This window comes from Tachysurus vachellii, chromosome 21, assembly GCF_030014155.1.
Source record: "Tachysurus vachellii isolate PV-2020 chromosome 21, HZAU_Pvac_v1, whole genome shotgun sequence".
Taxonomy (NCBI): Eukaryota; Metazoa; Chordata; class Actinopteri; order Siluriformes; family Bagridae; genus Tachysurus; species Tachysurus vachellii.
Genome location: NC_083480.1, coordinates 3373521 through 3393671, shown reverse-complemented (window position 1 = coordinate 3393671; position 20151 = coordinate 3373521). Strand labels below are relative to the sequence as shown.

At 39.5% G+C, this 20151-nt stretch overlaps 2 protein-coding genes across 3 annotated transcripts in view; one reads left to right on the top strand and one right to left on the bottom strand.

The window, feature by feature from the left end:
- Positions 1 to 20151, bottom strand: part of hs3st4 (heparan sulfate (glucosamine) 3-O-sulfotransferase 4) — a 113856-nt gene that overhangs the window by 8225 nt on the left and 85480 nt on the right. The gene's annotated exons all lie outside the window — the stretch shown is intronic.
- LOC132837462 (uncharacterized) lies at positions 15463 to 16932 on the top strand. Of its 2 annotated transcripts, none has more exons than XR_009647536.1 (2): positions 15463 to 16119; positions 16304 to 16932. XR_009647536.1 is itself a non-coding variant. In XM_060857139.1 (2 exons), the coding sequence occupies exons 1-2, from the start codon at positions 15838 to 15840 to the stop codon at positions 16903 to 16905; spliced, it is 936 nt and encodes a 311-aa protein (XP_060713122.1). In that variant the 5' UTR covers positions 15824 to 15837; the 3' UTR covers positions 16906 to 16932. The 2 variants fall into 2 exon arrangements, 1 of the variants encoding a protein (XP_060713122.1); XM_060857139.1 differs by having other exon boundaries at positions 15824 to 16119; positions 16252 to 16932.

The window sequence follows — 20151 nt, the reverse complement described above, 5'->3', positions numbered from 1 at the left end:
TGGTCCTGATCAAACCCTCTTTTCTCTGCTCCTCTCCCACGATCCCCCAGAAGACCGTTCAGCTTCCAACAGTGAGGCAGCCTGACACTTTTTCTAACACTACCATCAGGCTGCAACGCTCAAATTAAATATTTATTTGCCTCTTGGACGTAGAAGATGATGAAATGAAACTGAGGGGGAGAAACTTTATGGATCCTTGGAAGATCACCATAAACCTGATTATTGCTCTGTGAAACCACCTTCTATATAACCTTGTAAATTAGCTTGTTTTTCTTTCCAGCGTGTTGAAAAAGAAAGGCAGATGACACAGGCGCTGAGATACACCTCTGGCTATGACGGCAGTGAAACAGAGAAAAACAAGAAGGCTCGTTTTATCGCTTCTGCAAACCGGACAACAGCAAAACACCCACTCATTTGAATATTTATACATTTACTTTGCAGTGTTTCACCCTCATGTTGTTTACATCCCCCTGGATGAGCTGCTGAGAGTGCTTGAGGCTACACACATACAATTTGCTCGCAACGGCTCTTGATAGTCTATGATTACAAACACAAGTAGATGCCGTGTGCGACTGCAGAGTACAGCGACAATCCCAACGTTTTTTTGTTTTTTTTTTGTGTCACCGATGAAAATTTATCGCTACTGAAAAAAAAAAACCAAAAACAAACTGTAATTGGCAGTCACACCTGGGTACATCTGAGGCTAAGGCTATAGGATTTATCTCCAGAAAATCGAGCACACCTGGTTCGCTTAAGCAGAACCGATTAATTTGACATATTGGATGTGATGTGATGTGGTTTTATAGCGTGAGAGGAAAAAAATAAATAAAAAAACACGGATGAGTGCTCATCCTGCTGCTCGGGGAGGGTTGACTGGTAGCCACGTACATTAACTCACCAGCTTCTTTATACAGGCCTCGGTGTGAGTAACAGCGATGAAGGGCGTCCATTAGTGCAGAGCAAAGCATGTAGGCACAGGCGCTAAATCCTGCTCAATCAGAGAGCATATGGCATGCATGGCTATAAATACGCTGTAACTGTAGCTGACATTAAACACAAGATGTGTCCTCCAGCATGAAACAGATATATATATATACATATATATATATATATATATGTATATATATATATATATATATATATATATATATATATATACATATATATATATATATATATATATGTATATATATATATATATATATATATATATATATATATATATATATATATATATATATATATATATATACAGTATAGCGCATACTATTTACAGTGTATCAACCAATTACGGCTTTCAATCAAGTGTGCCGTGTCGACGACATCTAAGCAACGACCCGCAAGTTGTCCCTAAAGTGCTTAGTAACCACACAATCATACAATACTGACACTTTTCTTGTGCCAATTGATGATTTGTGATCCTCAGGAGCCCCACAACGCTTTCAGACCCACATCCAAGCCTCTCGGCCCTGAGACTTGCTTAAGTCAGCATCACAGGACAGACACCGCACGTCCGAGGCTCTTTCTTATAATAGCTTGGCGCAAACTAGGATTCAGGGCAGCCGATGATTCATTTAAATCAGTTTATTTAACAATCGCACATTATTAACAATATCAATAAAGAAGGTGAGTCTGTGCTGAAGCAGGCCTTGCCTTGTGATGAGGAAAATGATTCTTTTTACTGATTCGAATCGTTTAGACACTGATTCGCTCGGGTTCAGGTTTCAGTGTGTAGTGTAGTTTTTTTTAATCCATAAAATTCTGACACCGTTTATGATTGTATTTCATCACGTGGCTACTTAAGACTTAAGGATTTTTTTAATGTTGTATATGTAAAAAATATGAGTTATAATTGATATATAGTTTATATGTAATTATAATTAATGTAATTAAAATATTTACAACATAATCTTCAAACAAATGTGACATTTTTTTTGTTTTTGGTAAATACGCCTCGCTACGTTTCTCCATCTGGAAATGAAGCAGCGTCTGGGAGAAAACTCCAGAGGTTTTGTCCAACTTTATTATACCTTGCTTGGTAAACTTATAGAGCTGCTATTTCAGAGCAGGATTTAGTCGAGGATATCAAACGTCTGGTAGCCACTAGCTCTCCCCCTTTCTCTTCATTGATTACTCCCTGTTGTGAGTCGCAGTGAATCACTCACTACTTCACTCCCACCTCGGAGAGGAGCGAGTCGTGTCAATAGCTCGACTCTTTTACTGACTCATATGAGAGAAACGTTCCTGACTGATGAATCTAAAACAGTTACCGGTTTTATTGGAGAAATCTTTTCGCTCTGCTTCACCGATTCCTTTGTGACAAATCTAACGTGAACAATTTTAAAGAAAAGAAAAAACATTTTTTTAGACTTTACTATGAAACTGCATGTACGCATTAATAATAATAATAATAATAATAATAATAATAATAAACCAAAATTAAGCTAACTCTATCTATCTATCTATCTATCTATCTATCTATCTATCTATTTTTTATTAATTCTTTATTCTTTTATTTTCTACATTTTGTAAATAATTGGCATCACATAACCCTCTACTTTTGTCCTATACTGGCATCTCATAGTTTTTCAGTATTTCTGATTAAATCAGTTTATTTATTTTATTATATTATATTTTATTACATTTTATTTTATCATCATTTTTTATTTCATTTCATTCTAACACTCAGGCCAATAAAGATTTGGAATTGAATTTGATTATGTGCCAATTTTTTTTTAAATTTATTTACATTTTTTATTTCTAAAAGGAAGCAAAATGATTGCTTGAAATGAGTAAATGTGTCTAGAAAGAGGTTTAATAATCTTATATTTGGTTTATTGTCATCTTACAAAGCAGTAAACTCTGGCAAATTCTGACTATCTTAATATTTTATTTTTTGCTGTTTGAAAAAATGACATTTCTCTTAAACTGAGTAGAAATGAGAAGGATTTGAGCGGCACAGTTTTTTTTAATTTCAAAAACCAAGTAAAAATGTCTTAAATAACATCCTATTTATGTAGTATTTTTATACTGTAAGAACACAATAAATATATCTAAGATTTTAAAAGCTGTGAATCTTTCATTCTGTTTCAGAAATAGAATAAATGTGTAAAGCTGTGAAAATGATCTGCTAACAGAAGAAGAGTGAAATGAGTACAAATGTATAGAGTTAGATAAAGTTCTATAGAAATAATGGTATAGAAATAGTAATGAAATAATTAATAATAATAGAAATAGATAGAAATAAAGTTCGATTTGAATGATTGCAAACACGAAATATTAGACGAATTTGATTGTCAGTGAAATTTGAAATTTCACCACTACCGAGTTTAAAACTTTTCATTTGAATCCAGATTTTCTATATTTCACTAAAGCTGATTTGTGACAATGTCTATTGTTAAAGGTTAATTATTAATTAATTAATTTCTTCAATTTCCCATGGTTTAATTAGCCACACTTCCATTTTCTCCACCCCTTTTTTCCTCCAACATTTTGTGTCCTCCTTCTTAAAAATGCCTAAATATGAAGGGCAGACAGCACAAAAACAGACTTGGACTACGTCAGGTTCATACACAACATGTCTGATGGTCTAGTATGTGTGGAATACAGATTAACCACAGTTTTATACTGTATACCTCCTCCTAGGTGAGTGTGACAGCAGTTGTTTAAGTGTTAGACTTGAGAGTACAGACAACAGTCAACAGTCTGATCAACAGGGCAGTTTGGGGAAAAAACCAAAACAAAACAGGAGCTGGAATGAATTTCAAAAATCACCTAATAGAAAATTCATATTTACAGAATCTATGAATTACATTGAATGGCCTCAAGTTTCCTGATACATGACTATCACACCAAGATGTACATAATTCCAAAAAGATAGAAGCACACAATTATACAGAATTTCATGACAATGTCCCTGTACACAAAGCACAGAGCTCCATGAAGACGTGGTGTGTGAAGGTTGGAGTAGAAGATCTGGAGTGTCCTGCACTGAGCCCTGACTCTGACTCAACCGCACTGAACACCGACTGAACCCCAGACCTCCTCACCCAACAACTTGGCACATATAGGTGAGACGTTCAAGGGTGCACAAACTTTTGCATATATATATATATATATATATATGTATATGTGTGTGTGTGTGTGTATAAATATATATATATAAATGTATATATATATATACTAGACTAATTATATTAGTCTCTATGTAAAGTGCTTCAATTATACATCAAACAAACAGCCGAATATGGAGTCAGTGTGAACAGGTGAATTTCTCCCTATAATTATAGATGATTAATTGAATATGCAAACACTAATAATGAAAATGTCAGTGAAGATGAAAAATGCTTACCAACTAATCCATCAAGCAAAACACTCCAGTCCCTCCTTCTCAATGTGCTGAGCCCTGATATGTTTTAAGAACTTTGGGGCATGAGAAACGGACCCAGGGATTAGGACTCGTTGAGAACTGAGTTCAGTGTCTCTGTGTGACCCGGTCAATGTCTTACACAGTATAAAAATAAATAAATAAACTGCCAGTGTTTGCCCTGATACACATCCGATTGGTAAATGTGAAGACCTCCGTGAGGCAATGAGAGAGAGGGAGAGAGAGAGAGAGAGAGAGAGACAGAAACAAAAAAGAGAGAGTAGGCGAAAGAGAAAGAGAGAGACAGAGAAAAAGAAAGAGAGAGATGTTTCTCATGTTTCAGAGACAGTAAAGTGATAGCCTTTCATCAGAAAAATAAGCCGTGGTTTTCTTCTTGGTGAGAATTTGATTTATTTCGTTATTTACTGAGATATTACTTACACAGCGCCTCTTCACTGTGTCATTTTGATGTTCCAAAACAACTATTACACAGGTCACTAAAAGCTCGATTATTGCAACGTTAGTCACCGCTGAGATGCGGCCATGTGGTTTTGTTCATTTCAGAACATCTGCCCTGATGGAAAAGACCAGGAAGAATGTTATAATCATGTACCGAGGGGCCTAAGCTGCTCCATTAAGGTCTAAGCCGACCTAATACTGAGACCTCCGCTAATCCAAATGGTGTATTTGCTGGCACAGATGAAGCCCTGCGTGAAATGTATTATGGAGAAACTACATACAAACTGTACACATGATCAACGTCTTCATGGCACAGTGCATTTCAGGATATACAGTATATATATATATATATATATATATATATATATATATATATATATATATATATATATATGTATAAGGAATAAGAGTTTTATATGGAGTGTAACACTAGTCAAGATTTGATAATGTCATTTATGGGTTGCATGGAGAGAAATGTGATTAGTTTTTCGGCTGCACTGCCAAGCAACAGCGTTCAAAAGCCCCCAACAGCCAGCTTTATAATCTTGGCACATGTTCATCCCCACTAGATGTTTGTCCCTCACATATTACAGCAAAGCCATCAAAAAAAAAACACTGAGTAAATTAAGTAGTGCCAGCTACAGTGTATCCTGATGAAACCGCTCCTGGTTAGTTTAGCATTTCTGAGTTCTGGGGTTTGAAGTCCGTAGCTTCAATTAACGTCTTCTGAACGAGTCGACTTCCTTCCGCAAAGGACACTGTTGATTTGGGCAGCAACCTGCATCCAGGTTTAATTAAAATGAAAAAAAACAAAAAAGCAAATGTAGGATGTGCTCGTGATCATTTCGAGCCACTCGTTTAATTTATCGTTTGCCGTTACCGTGGCAACTAGTAGGATAGGACCGCATACTGACGACTTCATAGTACAGAGACTGTAGACTTGCAGAGATCAACACACTGAACAAACTTCTCACTATGAAGGTGAAAGCTTTACTATTATCTTTATAAACGAAGCCACTAGGACTGAGTGATTGACAGGCGATAATCAGCAACCCTGCATAAAGGAAAAAATGACCAATCAAGTGACATTAGAACTATAAACATGTGATATTAAAGCTTCCAGTTGCCTGCTCATCCAAATGCTAACAATGGCACACACTCACTGTCGCTGCCTGGGATAGGCTGTGACAACCCTGAACAGGGAACAGCTGAAGGACAACAACAACAAAGCACACTGTAAAGCATTCAGTTTAGTCAAGGCAGAAATGATGTCATCTATATCTTACTTCTTAACTAGGGCACAGCCACCAATCAATACAGGGGTCAAAGGTTACATAATGAGCCTTTAAACAACAACAACACATTATAATCCCCAGCTATTTTCACAATTATTGTTTGCTATCACGCTGGCAGCTAAGTGAGAATTGATGTGGCATGTTTGCTTGATGTGGCATGTTTGAGGAGGAAAAAACAATAACAGTCTGAGCTTTACAGTGAAAAGTTTTAACAAGAACGCAACTTCACTACCAAAGTTGTTTAACAGCTTCAGAGCAGAAAGCCGGCGAGAGCCGACCAGCAAGCCCGCGAGCCACTGAATAAGCATTTAAGGCTCACAGCAAGACCTGATGAAGTTGCTGTTTATTAGCAGCCAGTAGATTAACTCCATCCCTGATGGTGTAATTCAAAGAAGTGGAGAGGGAAAGTGTTTATCGAGCGGTCATCTGTCCTGGCAGCAGAATGGCTTTTACTCCAGAGTGTTCAGCAGAAGGTCCTGGCTCAGGGGACTGGACTGGACTGGACTGGGCTGGGCTGGGCTGGACTGGACTGGACTGGACTGGACTGGACTGGAATGGAATGGAATGGAACGGAACAAACTGGACTGGAATGGTATGGTATGGTATGGTATGGTATGGTATGGTATGGTATGGTATGGGCTGGACTGAACTGGGTTGGGCTGTGCTGTGCTGTGCTGGGCTGGACTGAACTGGACTGGACTGGAACGGAAGGGAACGGAACAGAACGAACTGGAATGGTATGGTATGGTATGGTATGGCATGGGCTGGGCTGGACTGGGTTGGGCTGTGCTGTGCTGTGCTGTGCTGTGCTGTGCTGTGCTGTGCTGTGCTGTGCTGTGCTGTGCTGGACTGGACTGGACTGGAATAGAATAGAATGGAATGAAATGGGCTGGGCTGTAAATGCAACCAGTTCCTGTATCTCTGCTTACTGTTGTGCATAATGTAGTGAGCATCTCTGACTGCTCTAAGATGCTGGGATGTTATTGAATTAATGTATAAAAGTTCAACTGCTAATTACTCCACGTTCCCTTTGAAATTTCGTAGGAACCGAGTTAAAGCGCCAAACTGCGGCATGGACGTCTCCCAAGTTTTGCGCTAAGCAGAGATCAGGTGCCGTGCTGTCTCCTGCTGGGAGAACCATTTTTCCTGGATTAGGTTACAGTCCTGCAGTCCAAATTAGAAATGGCAGACATGATAGCACAATCAGCACCGTCTTCAACACCACTCACTGCAACAACACAACAACAAAGTTCATATTTCATCCTGTGATTTAGAGCTGAAGAAGAAAATCCCCAAGTTACTGAAAAAACCTGCAGCTCCAATTTGAGGAGTACATACATCCAACGAATGTTCCAACACTCCTACCTCTGGGTGCTTTCTTGTCAAACTTCAGCATTATATCTTCCCTAGCACCATGTCGTGCCAGCTCAATAAAATGAAAGGAGAAAGAAGAAAAAAAAGTATCATTCTTTATCTTTAGAGAGAGCGACACGGAGCATGTCGACTGTGAAATGGCTGTCCCAAGTCATCGAACAGTTCAGTGGCTCACAGTGAGGAGATGGATCTAGATATACAGCGTGATACTGGATGGATCTCCAAACAGCCCTCAGATGGCCTTGGGCCAATGAGCAGCTTGTTTAAGCACAGCCAGTAAATCACTGTACACATCTTTAATCTCCTGAGAAGAGGTGCTCAGCTACGGCGTGACAATCTGCCATAAACACCTGGCACAAAGTAAAAAAAAACAGCATAATGGCTTAAAGATATACAGATTAACTTAACATAATGAGCTCTGCTAAACATGCGGCCTAAAGAAAGAATCACAATAATCAACAGGGCTCTCAAGTTTTGAAGACAGGCAAGCGTGACATTTACAAACCCCCCCACCCCCCTACCAAAAAAAAAAAAAAAAACAATAATGGGGGAGTAAGGATCACTAACCACAATTTAACCAAATACAAAGAATTTGTTTTGTTTCCATTTATTAATTTGTGTGTGTGTGTGTGTGTGTGTGTGTGTGTGTGTGTGAGAGAGAGAGAGAGAGAGAGAGAGAGAGAGAGAGACTGGTGGTGACTGGTGGTGTTTATTGTAAGTGTTTGTTGCCTTTTTGGACTCCTTTATCATTTGTAATGTTGCTCCTATTTAAAACAGTTCAGCTCAAGCCCAGACATTTTTAGGGTCATGATTGAGGACAATGTCCTGTCCAGAGACAAGCTGTTTCGTGTTGAGGTTTTGTTCAAACCGACCATCGAAAATACCCTCTCTAATGTTTTTTTTTTCATTAGTTGTTGCGTTAAATCTTACCCAGATAGTGCTATTTTCTGATTGGCTGTTGTGTAGCCTCTTTTTTTTGATTGGCTGATAAGTGTCAGGCTCGACTAAGAACTCCAGGGGAGACGCGCTTGATTCCCGCCCGGTTCCATAGAGATACGGACTGATACATTTTGGGCGCTGCGGCTTATTAAATATATGATAAATAGTCAAAAAGTTTTTCTGCGTGAGAAATACGATGTGTGGCGAGAGAACGTGACAAAAGACCGACATGCGTGACTGTCACTCTCAAAGCGTGACACTTGAGAGCCCTGAATAAATAATATAAAACCCGCCATCATTTGACACCGAATCATGCGATTGTAAATCATCATTGTTCTGAAGTTGTGGTAGCTCAGTGGTTAAGGTGTTCGACTACTGATCAGAAGGTCATTGGTTCGAATCCCAGGTCCAACAAGTTGCCACTGCAGGGCCCCTAAGCAAGGCCCTTAACCCTCAATTGCTCATGTGTATAAACTGAAATAAGACAATGTAAGTCACTCTGGATAAGAGTGTCTGCTAAATGCTGTAAATGTGAATGTAAGTTCTTAAAGACTGAAGGAACTGAAAGTCCACGAGTTCACGTCTGTGACAAGAACAAAACAATGCTTTCACTGAGGCCAAATTAAGGCCAAATCTGATTCATGATAATCTTTCCTCAAATGCTCAAATATGTTCGTAGCAAGGCTGAGAACAGGAATAAACATCCTACACAGTGTACAATTCATTTACTAAACCATCAATACAATGTTCTCTAACAGGAAGCTTGACAAAGCTGGATTAATTCATTGATTTAGAGTGGCATAAAAAATGCAGTAAAAATCACATTTGTGATCGAAAGAGGAGATGAGCTATAAAATCACACACTCACACACACACACACTCACACACACACACTCACACACACTCACACACAGTCTACACTGTCTACTTTATGTTGTGTTTAAATGTACACAATTACACACACATACACAGACACAGACATACACACACACTTACACACACACACAAACAGTCTACACTAAGTTTACTTTATGTTGTGTTTAAATGTACTCAATTACACACACATACACAGACATACACACACACAAACAGTCTACACTAAGTCTACTTTATGTTGTGTCTAAATGTACACTCTCTCTCTCACACACACACACACACACACACACACACACAGTATCTACACTGAGTCTACATGTTGTGTCTAAATGTACTAACACACACATACACGCACACAGTATCTACACTGAGTCTACTTTATGTTGTGTCTAAATGTACTCACTTACACACACAAACGTACACGCACACGCACACACACACACACACTATCTACACTGAGTCTACATGTTGTGTCTAAATGTACTAACACATACATACACGCACACAGTATCTACACTGAGTCTACGTTATGTTGTGTCTAAATGTACCCACGTACACACACAAACGTACACGCACACGCACACACACACATACGCACACATACACACACAGTATCTACACTGAGTCTACTTTATGTTGTGTCTAAATGTACTCACTTACACACACAAACGTACACGCACATGCACACACACACACACACACACACACACACACACACACACACACACACACACACACACACATACGCACACAGTATCTACACTCAGTCTACATGTTGTGTCTAAATGTACTAACACACATACACGCACACAGTATCTACACTGAGTCTACTTTATGTTGTGTCTAAATGTACTCACTTACACACACAAACGTACACGCACAAACACACACACACACACACACACACACACACATACGCACACAGTATCTACACTCAGTCTACATGTTGTGTCTAAATGTACTAACACACATACACGCACACAGTATCTACACTGAGTCTACTTTATGTTGTGTCTAAATGTACTCACTTACACACACCAACGTACACGCACACGCACACGCACACACACACACACACTATCTACACTGAGTCTACATGTTGTGTCTAAATGTACTCACTTACACACACACACACACACACAAACACACATGCACACTATGGGGTCAGAATTGTTTCGTTATTCTGAATAAATATACTATGATCCACAAATAAATATAAAGAGTTTCACAAATATTTTTTAAATCAACAAATGCACAATAAGCAAACCGTAAATATATGTTACACATTTCACAAAAAGAAATGAAATTCACAAATAAATAAAATGGGATTTGCAAATAAAAAAATATTTATAAATCTATATTTAATTGTATTTATTTGTGAATGGCTTCCTGCTCATTTGTGGATTGCGTTCTGTGTATTTGTGGATTTGAAACATTTCTAACGTCAAGACGTGCACAAGAATCCACAAATAGGTGGACTCCACCCACCGTCTACTCCAGCCAATCGGACAACGGGCTCGTGGCGCTGACCAATCGTGGCACGGTCTACCTCCAACCAATCACGTTCTGATTTACTCGCTCTGAGGCTGTTCTTCAATGCAGTGTCTAGTTTGCACTTGTTTTTTTCACCCAGTACGATTCTCTTGTTCTATTTTGTGTGCCCTTTCACATGTATTTACAGTCTCATGATTTTTTTTTTTGACCGATTAGTAAGGATAGCATGCATGTTATCTCTATCAGGAGTTTACAATATTTGTCTGAATGTATTAACACACACAAACACATACACACACACACGCACACACACACTCACACACACACACACAAAGTATCTACACTATGTCTACATTATGTTGTGTCTAAATGTACTCACTTACACACACACACAAACACACACGCACACACACACTCACACACACACACACACACACACAAAGTATCTACATTATGTCTACATTATGTTGTGTCTAAATGTACTAACACACACAAAAACACATACGCGCACACACACACACACACACACACACACACACACACACACACACACACAAAGTATCTACACTGAGCCTACTTTATGTTGTGTCTAAATGTACTAACACACACAAACACATACGCACACACAATCACATAGTCCCATAATTATAAATAGACAAGACATTTCTGAAGGAACCGGTGAAGTTTTCTGTCCTTCATGCTCTTTCTACAGCCTTAAAAAAAAACCCAGAAAAAGCAGATTTCTACAGCCTCATACAGAGGAGGATCTGTAGAAGTAAAGAGTTTGTCAGTTTGTTTAGATCTGAGTAAAAGTGTTGAGGTTTGTTCAGTTTTCTGTTGCACTCTTATCATCTGAACTGTAACGCAAAAGATAAACGATTCAACAGAACCATTTATTAATGTTTATACCGCAGTGCTATTGAATTCTTAATTCTGATTGGTCGAGGTATAGACAGGACAAATCTGCACTTGCTGGAATCCGTTTCTATGGTAACACCTTACACAAGGGTTCCACATAAACTCATAAAACAACAACAACAACAACAATTTAATTAATACTAAGAAAATAAAATAACTGAACTATTCTCGCTGCTATTCTTAGACCCTGTTGTAGCGCGATAGCATGAGGCCGTGACTCTACGGCTCTTCTGTATAAACGCTGTAAACGTTATTACATGAAAACTCTACAGTGTTTATCCACATAGAGAAGTACAGTGTTCTGTTCGGGTTATTATCTCGAGTTGAGGTTCACGTTAGTTTACACTCCCTTCAAAAATAGGAATATTATATAAACCTATATAGGATAACTTTTTATTTAGGATATAAACTTTTTTTCATGTTTTTCATGAAAACAAAATTTATTGTGTAAACACTTTACCAATAAATCTGTTTATGTCCAGGCACATTAATTGTGTAATATTATCTTTACATATCGCACACTATTATAATTAAAGAAGAGAAACACTGAACTTTTATTACACTACACTGCCAAAAGTATTATTATTATTATTATTATTATTATACATTTTATTATTATTATTATTATTATTATTATTATTATTATTATTATTATTATTATATTTTAAAATTTGCTTTGTTTATTTTTCTATCATTGTTTTATTATTATTACTTTTATTTTAAAAATGGTTGTTTTTAATTTTTTCCTATTATTATTATTATTATTATTATTATTTTATTGTATTTTATTCAAAAGTATATTTTGTTTTGTTTTCTTCTTCTTCTTTACATTTTATTGACTTATTTATTTTATTTGTTTATTTATTTCCAACAATATTCTTCCTCTTATTAATGAGCCGTATTGTAGACGTTAAAGTTTCTTTTACACTTTATATAAAATGCTGACTCAGTGTCGTTCCACTGCTTCCTTTCTCACCTGCTTCTCACTGCACTTCTGTTAGTGGTGTTTAACACTCGACGTTTTTCCAACTTCACCATGACCTAATTGAGGAAACTTTAGCGACACCATTTTTCAGTTTTTATCTGGGAATTCTCTAAAGTGCCACCGTGAAATTAACCCGAACAGCTGAATCAGAGGATGAAATTCATATTCACATGAAGTTCAGCAGCAACATAATGGGCTTATTATATACTGGAGGAATTCTCTCTCTCTCTCTCTCTCTCTCTCTCTCTCTCTCTTTCTGTCTCTGTCTCTCTCTGTCTCTCTGTCTCTCTCTCTCTCTCTCTGTCTCTCTCTCTCTCTATGTCTCTCTGTTTCTCTCTCTCTCTCTGTGTCTCTCTGTCTCTCTCTCTCTCTCTCTGTCTCTCTGTCTCTCTGTCTCTCTCTCTCCCTCTCTCTGTGTCTCTCTCTCTGTCTCTCTCACTGTCTCTCTCTCTCTCTCTCTCTCTCTCTCTCTCTCTGTCTCTCTCTCTCTCTATGTCTCTCTGTTTCTCTCTCTCTCTCTGTGTCTCTCTGTCTCTCTCTCTGTCTCTCTCTCTCTCTCTCTCTCTCTGTCTCTCTGTCTCTCTGTCTCTCTGTCTCTCGGTCATTTGGGAAACTGCATAAATTGGTACAAACCAAACAGAACATTTCATTCATATTTGCAAAACAGAGAAATGACTTCCTGTTCCTCTTTCCTTCCTAAAATCCTACTTATTTCCTTCTGGAATAAATGAACAAATACTGTATAGCATCCAGGCAGGTGCTTTTCCGTGGCTGCTCATAGGAGATAAAGCGTTTTCAGACACACAGAAATTATGAGATTAAGGTAGGGTCAATGGCATATCTCCTTTTCACAGCACCTCAGAGCTGCAAATAACCAGTGTCATCATCCTGAGAGAGGACGGCTCTCCATCGTCTTCTTTAATCATGGCTATAAACCTGAGAAGCGCACGGCTCAAATGGATCAAATCCACCCAGCGGTGCTGTAGAATGCATACGAAATCTTTAGACCTGCTTATTCGAGGGGATCATTTACGACTCGGCTTCACGCTTCACGTCGAGAGGAAGCATGTGTTCCATTATTCGCTTCATATTACACCCCAAAAAACACTCTGCAAACACAGACGCCTCGGCAAAACTCTCGTCCCGTCTGAAAATCTACTCGTAAGGTCAAACAGAGGTCCGGAGCTGAAATCAGAGCTCATAAAGTCCTTGTGATTTATGAAGTTGCTCCCTCTGCTTTAATGAACTAACACTAATTAATCCAATTTCCCTCTCCAGGCTCTGAATGCTGAATATCGAGTGAGCAGAACGTGGCCTTTTAAGAAAATGAATTCCGTTCACATCTGAACAATCACCCGATCCTTCTAGTTATCTCATCCACACCAAGGGGAAAACTACATATAAATGTGCTGACACAACATAAGGAAGACAGGAATAAAGGAATAAGGACTTGCTAAGATGATAAAGAGTCTAAAGAGTAAAAAAAAAAAAAAAAAATCAATGGAGGTCTATGTGAAAAGGAAGAATAGACGAGGAGGAGGAGGAGGAGGAAGAGGAGGGATGGAGGGAAAACAGGCCGCTCTTGATTGATTGATCTGACATCGATTAGACTTAACACAACTCATATATTCCTCCGAGTGGGATTATCCATAGCCTGTGCTCTGAGATTAATCTCACTCAGGACCAATTTTTGTTTTTTTTTTCTTTGCTGTAGCGTCACATCGTCCCAGCTGCTCCGTCATGGCGGCTTAGTGGTTAGCACGTTCACCTCACACCTCCAGGGTTGGGGGTTCGATTCCCGCCTCCACCTTGTGTGTGTGGAGTTTGCATGTTCTCCCCGTGCCTTGGGGGTTTCCTCCGGGTACTCCGGTTTCCTCCCCCGGTCCAAAGACATGCATGGTAGGTTGATTGACATCTCTGGAAAATTGTCCGTAGTGTGTGATTGCGTGAGTGAATGAGAGTGTGTGTGTGTGCCCTGTGATGGGTTGGCACTCCGTCCAGGGTGTATCCTGCCTTGATGCCCGATGACGCCTGAGAATGAATGAGAATGAATTTACGAACAGCTCTTTAGCTTTTATTACAGTTTTTTTCAGTCGCTAACAAGCGTTTGTCCAAACAGTTGTCACATTTTCAAAACTCTAAACACAATTAGCACAGCATCAGTCTTTTGTGGCCATACCATTCACACATTTCATGTCGTTTTCACACAATATGCAATCAGTGAACACATTTCCACAATGCTTACATTTTCTTAACAGACAAGCTATACCTCCCAACAAAATTATGGATTGTTTTTGTAGTATTCACGAATGTTAACACACAACATCCCACAATAGCAAAAACAATATTCCAAACCTTAGATACAGTATAAAAACCTCTGCTTCTGCAATGATATCAGTTCAAAAACAATATATCTCAGCTGATAATAAACAAACAATTGAATAATTGACACACAGCTGATTTATGTTGGGTGAATTGGGCCAACCACAGCTGATTCCAGTCTGGCTTAGACTCAGTGGCAGGGGTTATTTTTTTCTATTACTATAAAATGAGGACTTTGAGGAGTGATGTTTTTGGAAACAGAAACAGAAAAAGACAAACACTGTAATGTCTGGACGTGGAAGAGGAAGAGCAAGGGGCCTAGGGAGAAGACCAGCTCCAGTGAGAGATGCAGGGCCAGGGAGAGGTGCAGTGAGAGGTGCAGTGAGAGGTGCAGTGAGAGGTGCAGTAGGAGGTGCAGGTGCAGTGAGAGGTGCAGTGAGAGGTGCAGTAGGAGGTGCAGGTGCAGTGAGAGGTGCAGGTGCAGGAAGAGGAGCAGGCCCAAGGAGAGGGCAAGGTAGAGGTGTAAGAATGCGTGGTGGTGGCATTCCAAGGGCTGCAAGAACAGTAGTCAGTGATGAAATTCGTGCCACTATCATTGACCATGTAATCAACCACGGTCTCTCACTAAGAGAGGCTGGTGAAAGAGTGCAACCCAATTTGAGGCGGTCAACGGTTGCCTCCATTATTCACATCTTTCAACAAACCAACAGGTGAGTATTGCATTTTACATGGATTGTTTCTATTCTCACTTGACTTGTCAATAAGGTCATACAGTAATGCATATGTCGATTTTTTTTCCCCTTTAAAGAATGCAACGTCTTCCACCCTCTGGGGGAAGAGGAAAGCTCCTCAATAATGATCAAGAGCTTGCCATTGTAGAAATGGTTGTTGCAAATAATGCATTAAAACTGCATGAAATTAAAACTAGAATTGTGGAGGACCATGAGATATTTGGCAATATAGAAAGCATCAGCTTCACAACCATTACACGGACATTGTCCAAACACAGAGTGCGGATGAAGCAGCTCTACACTGTTCCCTTTGAGAGGAACAGTGAGAGAGTCAAGGAGCTACGACGACAATATGTCCAGGTATAGTGTATATTCAATTCAATGTCCAGTTCTATAAGCTTTGCACTTTGCAAGTAGGAAACCTACACAGTAATAGGTTACAGTACAGTATGGTATACAGTAATGACATGATATACATAAACTTTGTTTCAGAGAGTTATGGAATTGAAGGCCAACCAGGCTCCTCATGAATTAATTTACATAGATGAGGCAGGATTCAATCTATCCAAAAGGCGTCGACGTGGACGAAATATAATTGGAAAAAGGGCCACAGTTGATGTGCCAGGACAGAGAGGGGCAAACATTAACATGTGTGCAGCAATGGCAAATGCAGGATTACTCCTTCACAGATGTCAGGTTGGACCCTATAATACCGAGCGCCTCCTTGCCTTTCTCAATGATCTCCACAAGCGCCTGGTACCAGAGCAGGATCAGGAGGGTGAAAACATGAGGACCTTTGTAATTACCTGGGACAATGTTGCTTTCCATCATTCGCAAGCAATAACAGCATGGTTTGAAGTCCACCCAAGACTGGTAAGTCTCTTCCTTCCACCCTATTCACCTTTCCTCAACCCCATAGAGGAGTTCTTTTCTGCATGGAGGTGGAAGGTTTATGACCATCAGCCACATGACCAGATGTCCCTCCTTGAAGCCATGGATGCTGGCTGCAGGGACATCACAGTTCAAGATTGCCAAGGGTGGATCCGACATACCAAGCGGTTTTATCCCAGGTGCATCGCCTTGGATGATATCAGATGTGATGTTGACGAAAACATGTGGCCTAACCCTGAAGATCGCAGGGATTAGATACAGTAATTTTGTGCTATTTTTAGTTCCCCCTTCTTATCTGGGCTTTTTGCTGTTTTGTTTTTTGTTTTTCAGAATGCTCTTATATATGATATTTTGTTCACTGTAAGCAATACTGTAAAACTTTTTCTGTTCTATTATATTGTGTTTCTACTGTACCTCCTTTAGTAAACAGTAAAGAAAAAATAACTGATTTGCTTTTTACTGGAATGTGTTTGAATGTGAACATTACTGTACATGTGGACATACAGTTCCCAACTAAGAAATTTTGTGTAAAAGGTGGATTGCATGTTACCTGAAACATAAAAGTCTATGCAGTTTTTCTAATGTCAACAATAGCCAGTATTTTGAAACCTGGTGTACTTTGATTGACTGCATATACCTTGTGAAGTGAAAACAAGTGTTATTCTTTGACAGAATAATTTCATTTTGAGTCAGATTTCCAGTGTTTCTGTAAAGTTAGTGTGTGCAGAGAAAGATGTGTTCTGTTTTGAAATGGAGAGTTAGTATATATTTAACAAAATGTGTTTTTGAGAGGAAAATTATCAATTTGGCCAATTGTGTTTTGTAGGTGTAAGTCTGTGTTAAGAGTTTAGAAAAATTATCTTAAGTATAGGTAAGCGCTTGTTAGCGATTGAAAAAAACTGTAAATAGATCCGTTCCTAAGTGAAGAGTTATACGTGATGAAGTAAGAACGTCTCATCAGTGGGTTTCACACAGCTTTTAGTGCTGGAGAACGGAGTCACATGGATGAACGGACATGTAGAGTTTCTCATAAAACGTAAATATCAATCACCTGAAAACTTGATTTCTGTGAATCAGTAAAAGCTTTTATTTTAAAGACTATCTACTGTGTGAGTTGAGTGTGTGTGTGTTGTCTGTGTGTTGTGTGTACGTGTTGTGTGTGAGTGTTGTTTTTGTGTTGTGTGTGTATGGATGTGTTGTGTGTGAGTGTTGTTTTTGTGTTGTGTGTGTACGGATGTGTTGTGTGTCTGTGTGTGCTCTTTGTGTGTGTTGTCTGTGTGTGCTCTGTGTGTATTGTGTGTCGTGTGTGAGTGTTGGTTTTGTGTTGTGTGTTTGTATGGATGTTTTGTGTGTCTGTGTGTGCTCTTTGTGTGTGTTGTCTGTGTGTGCTCTGTGTGTATGGATGTGTTGTGTGTCTATGTGTGCTCTGTGTGTGTGTGTTGTCTGTGCGTTGTGTGTGTGTTGTCTGTGTTTTGTGTGTGTGTGTGAGTGAGTGAGTGTTGTCTGTGTGTTGTGTGTGTGTATGTGTGTGTGAATGTTGGCTGTGTGTGTGTTTGTTGACTGTGTGTGTGTATGTGTGTGAATGTTGGCTGTGTGTGTGTGTTTGTGTATGTGAGTGTTGACTGTGTGTGTGAGTGTTGACTGTGAGTGTGTGTATGTGTGTGTGAATGTTGGCTGTGTGTGTGTTTGTGTATGTGAGTGTTGACTGTGTGTGTGTATGTGTGTGTGAATGTTGGCTGTGTGTGTGTGTTTGTGTATGTGAGTGTTGACTGTGTGTGAGTGTTGACTGTGTGTGAGTGTTGACTGTGAGTGTGTGTATGTGTGTGTGTGTTGACTGTGAGTGTGTGTATGTGTGTGTGTGTTTGTGTATGTGAGTGTTGACTGTGTGTGTGTGTATGTGTGCGTGAATGTTGGCTGTGTGTGTGTTTGTGTATGTGAGTGTTGACTGTGTGTGTATGTGTGTGTGAATGTTGATGTGTGTGTGTGTTTGTGTATGTGAGTGTTGACTGTGTGTGTGTGTATGTGTGTGTGAATGTTGGCTGTGTGTGTGTGTTTGTGTATGTGAGTGTTGACTGTGTGTGTGTATGTGTGTGTGTGAATGTTGGCTGTGTGTGTGTTTGTGTATGTGAGTGTTGACTGTGAGTGTGTGTATGTGTGCGTGAATGTTGGCTGTGTGTGTGTTTGTGTATGTGAGTGTTGACTGTGTGTGTGTATGTGTGTGTGAATGTTGGCTGTGTGTGTGTGTTTGTGTATATGAGTGTTGACTGTGTGTGTGTGTATGTGTGTGTGTTGACTGTGTGTGTGTTTGTTTATGTGAGTGTTGACTGTGTGTGTGTGTATGTGTGTGTGAGTGTTGACTGTGTGTGTGTTTGTTTATGTGAGTGTTGACTGTGTGTGTGTGTATGTGTGTGTGAGTGTTGACTGTGTGTGTGTGTGTTTGTGTGTGTGAGTGTTGACTGTGTGTGTGTTGTCTAAAAAATTCTAAAAAATTTAAAAATGTAGAGTGTGTTCATTAAATCCTAGAAAAGTAATAATATTGGGGTAAATTTGTCTCTTTATACACAGGAATCTGGGGACACGGTGGCTTAGTGTTTAGCACGTTCGCCTCAGACCTCCAGGGTTGGGGGTTCGATTCCCACCTCCGCCTTGTGTGTGTCAACAATGTTTCAATGTCAGAACGTCCTTCTTTTATTATACAAATTCCATGCTTTAAGTCTATTCTTTTTTATCGGTAGAATATTTTACTTCATATTTCTCTTAGAAACAGATTAGAAAAAATAAAGATGATATTTAAAATAAATAATATATAAATAAAGGGGGTCACGGTGGCTTAGTGTTTAGCAAGTTCACCTCACACCTCCAGGGTTGGGGGTTCGATTCCCGCCTCCACCTTGTGTGTGTGGACTTTGCATGTTCTCCCCGTGCCTCGGGGGTTTCCTCCGGGTACTCCGGTTTCCTCCCCCGGTCCAAAGACATGCATGGTAGGTTGATTGGCATCTCTGGAAAATTGTCCGTAGTGTGTGATTGTGTGAGTGAATGAGAGTGTGTGTGTGTGTGCCCTGCGATGGGTTGGCACTCCGTCCAGGGTGTATCCTGCCTTGATGCCCGATGACACCTGAGATAGGCACAGGCTCCCCGTGACCCGAGGTAGTTCGGATAAGCGGTAGAAGATGAGTGAGTGAGAAATGAGATACACAGGAACCTTTAACACGACAACATCCAGCCGATTTGATTCCACCTGAGTCTAAAGCTGGTGAGATTTTAGCAGCCATGTTTTCTCAATCTTCTTTGTTCTGCTTTTGGTTTCCTGTTTTTTTTTTTTCTCCCTGTGCATCGTGTAGATCAGATTTCCTTGCCTACAAAGCCATAAACGCAGCGATCTGTAGCTGCTTGATCTTCACCACAGTCCCTTCAGGAGCTTCGTACAAAGAATACATATACATTAAAAAAAAACAAATAAAACCTTGCTATCCTGACACCCAGGTGTTGCTTTAGCTGTTG

Excerpts from the sequence above, each read along its gene's own strand:
- LOC132837462 (XM_060857139.1), top strand. The coding sequence starts at position 15,838 with ATGCAACGTCTTCCACCCTCTGGGGGAAGAGGAAAGCTCCTCAATAAT. Across the intron at positions 16,120-16,251 it reads TACGACGACAATATGTCCAG|AGAGTTATGGAATTGAAGGC; the intron begins GTATAGTGTATA and ends ACTTTGTTTCAG.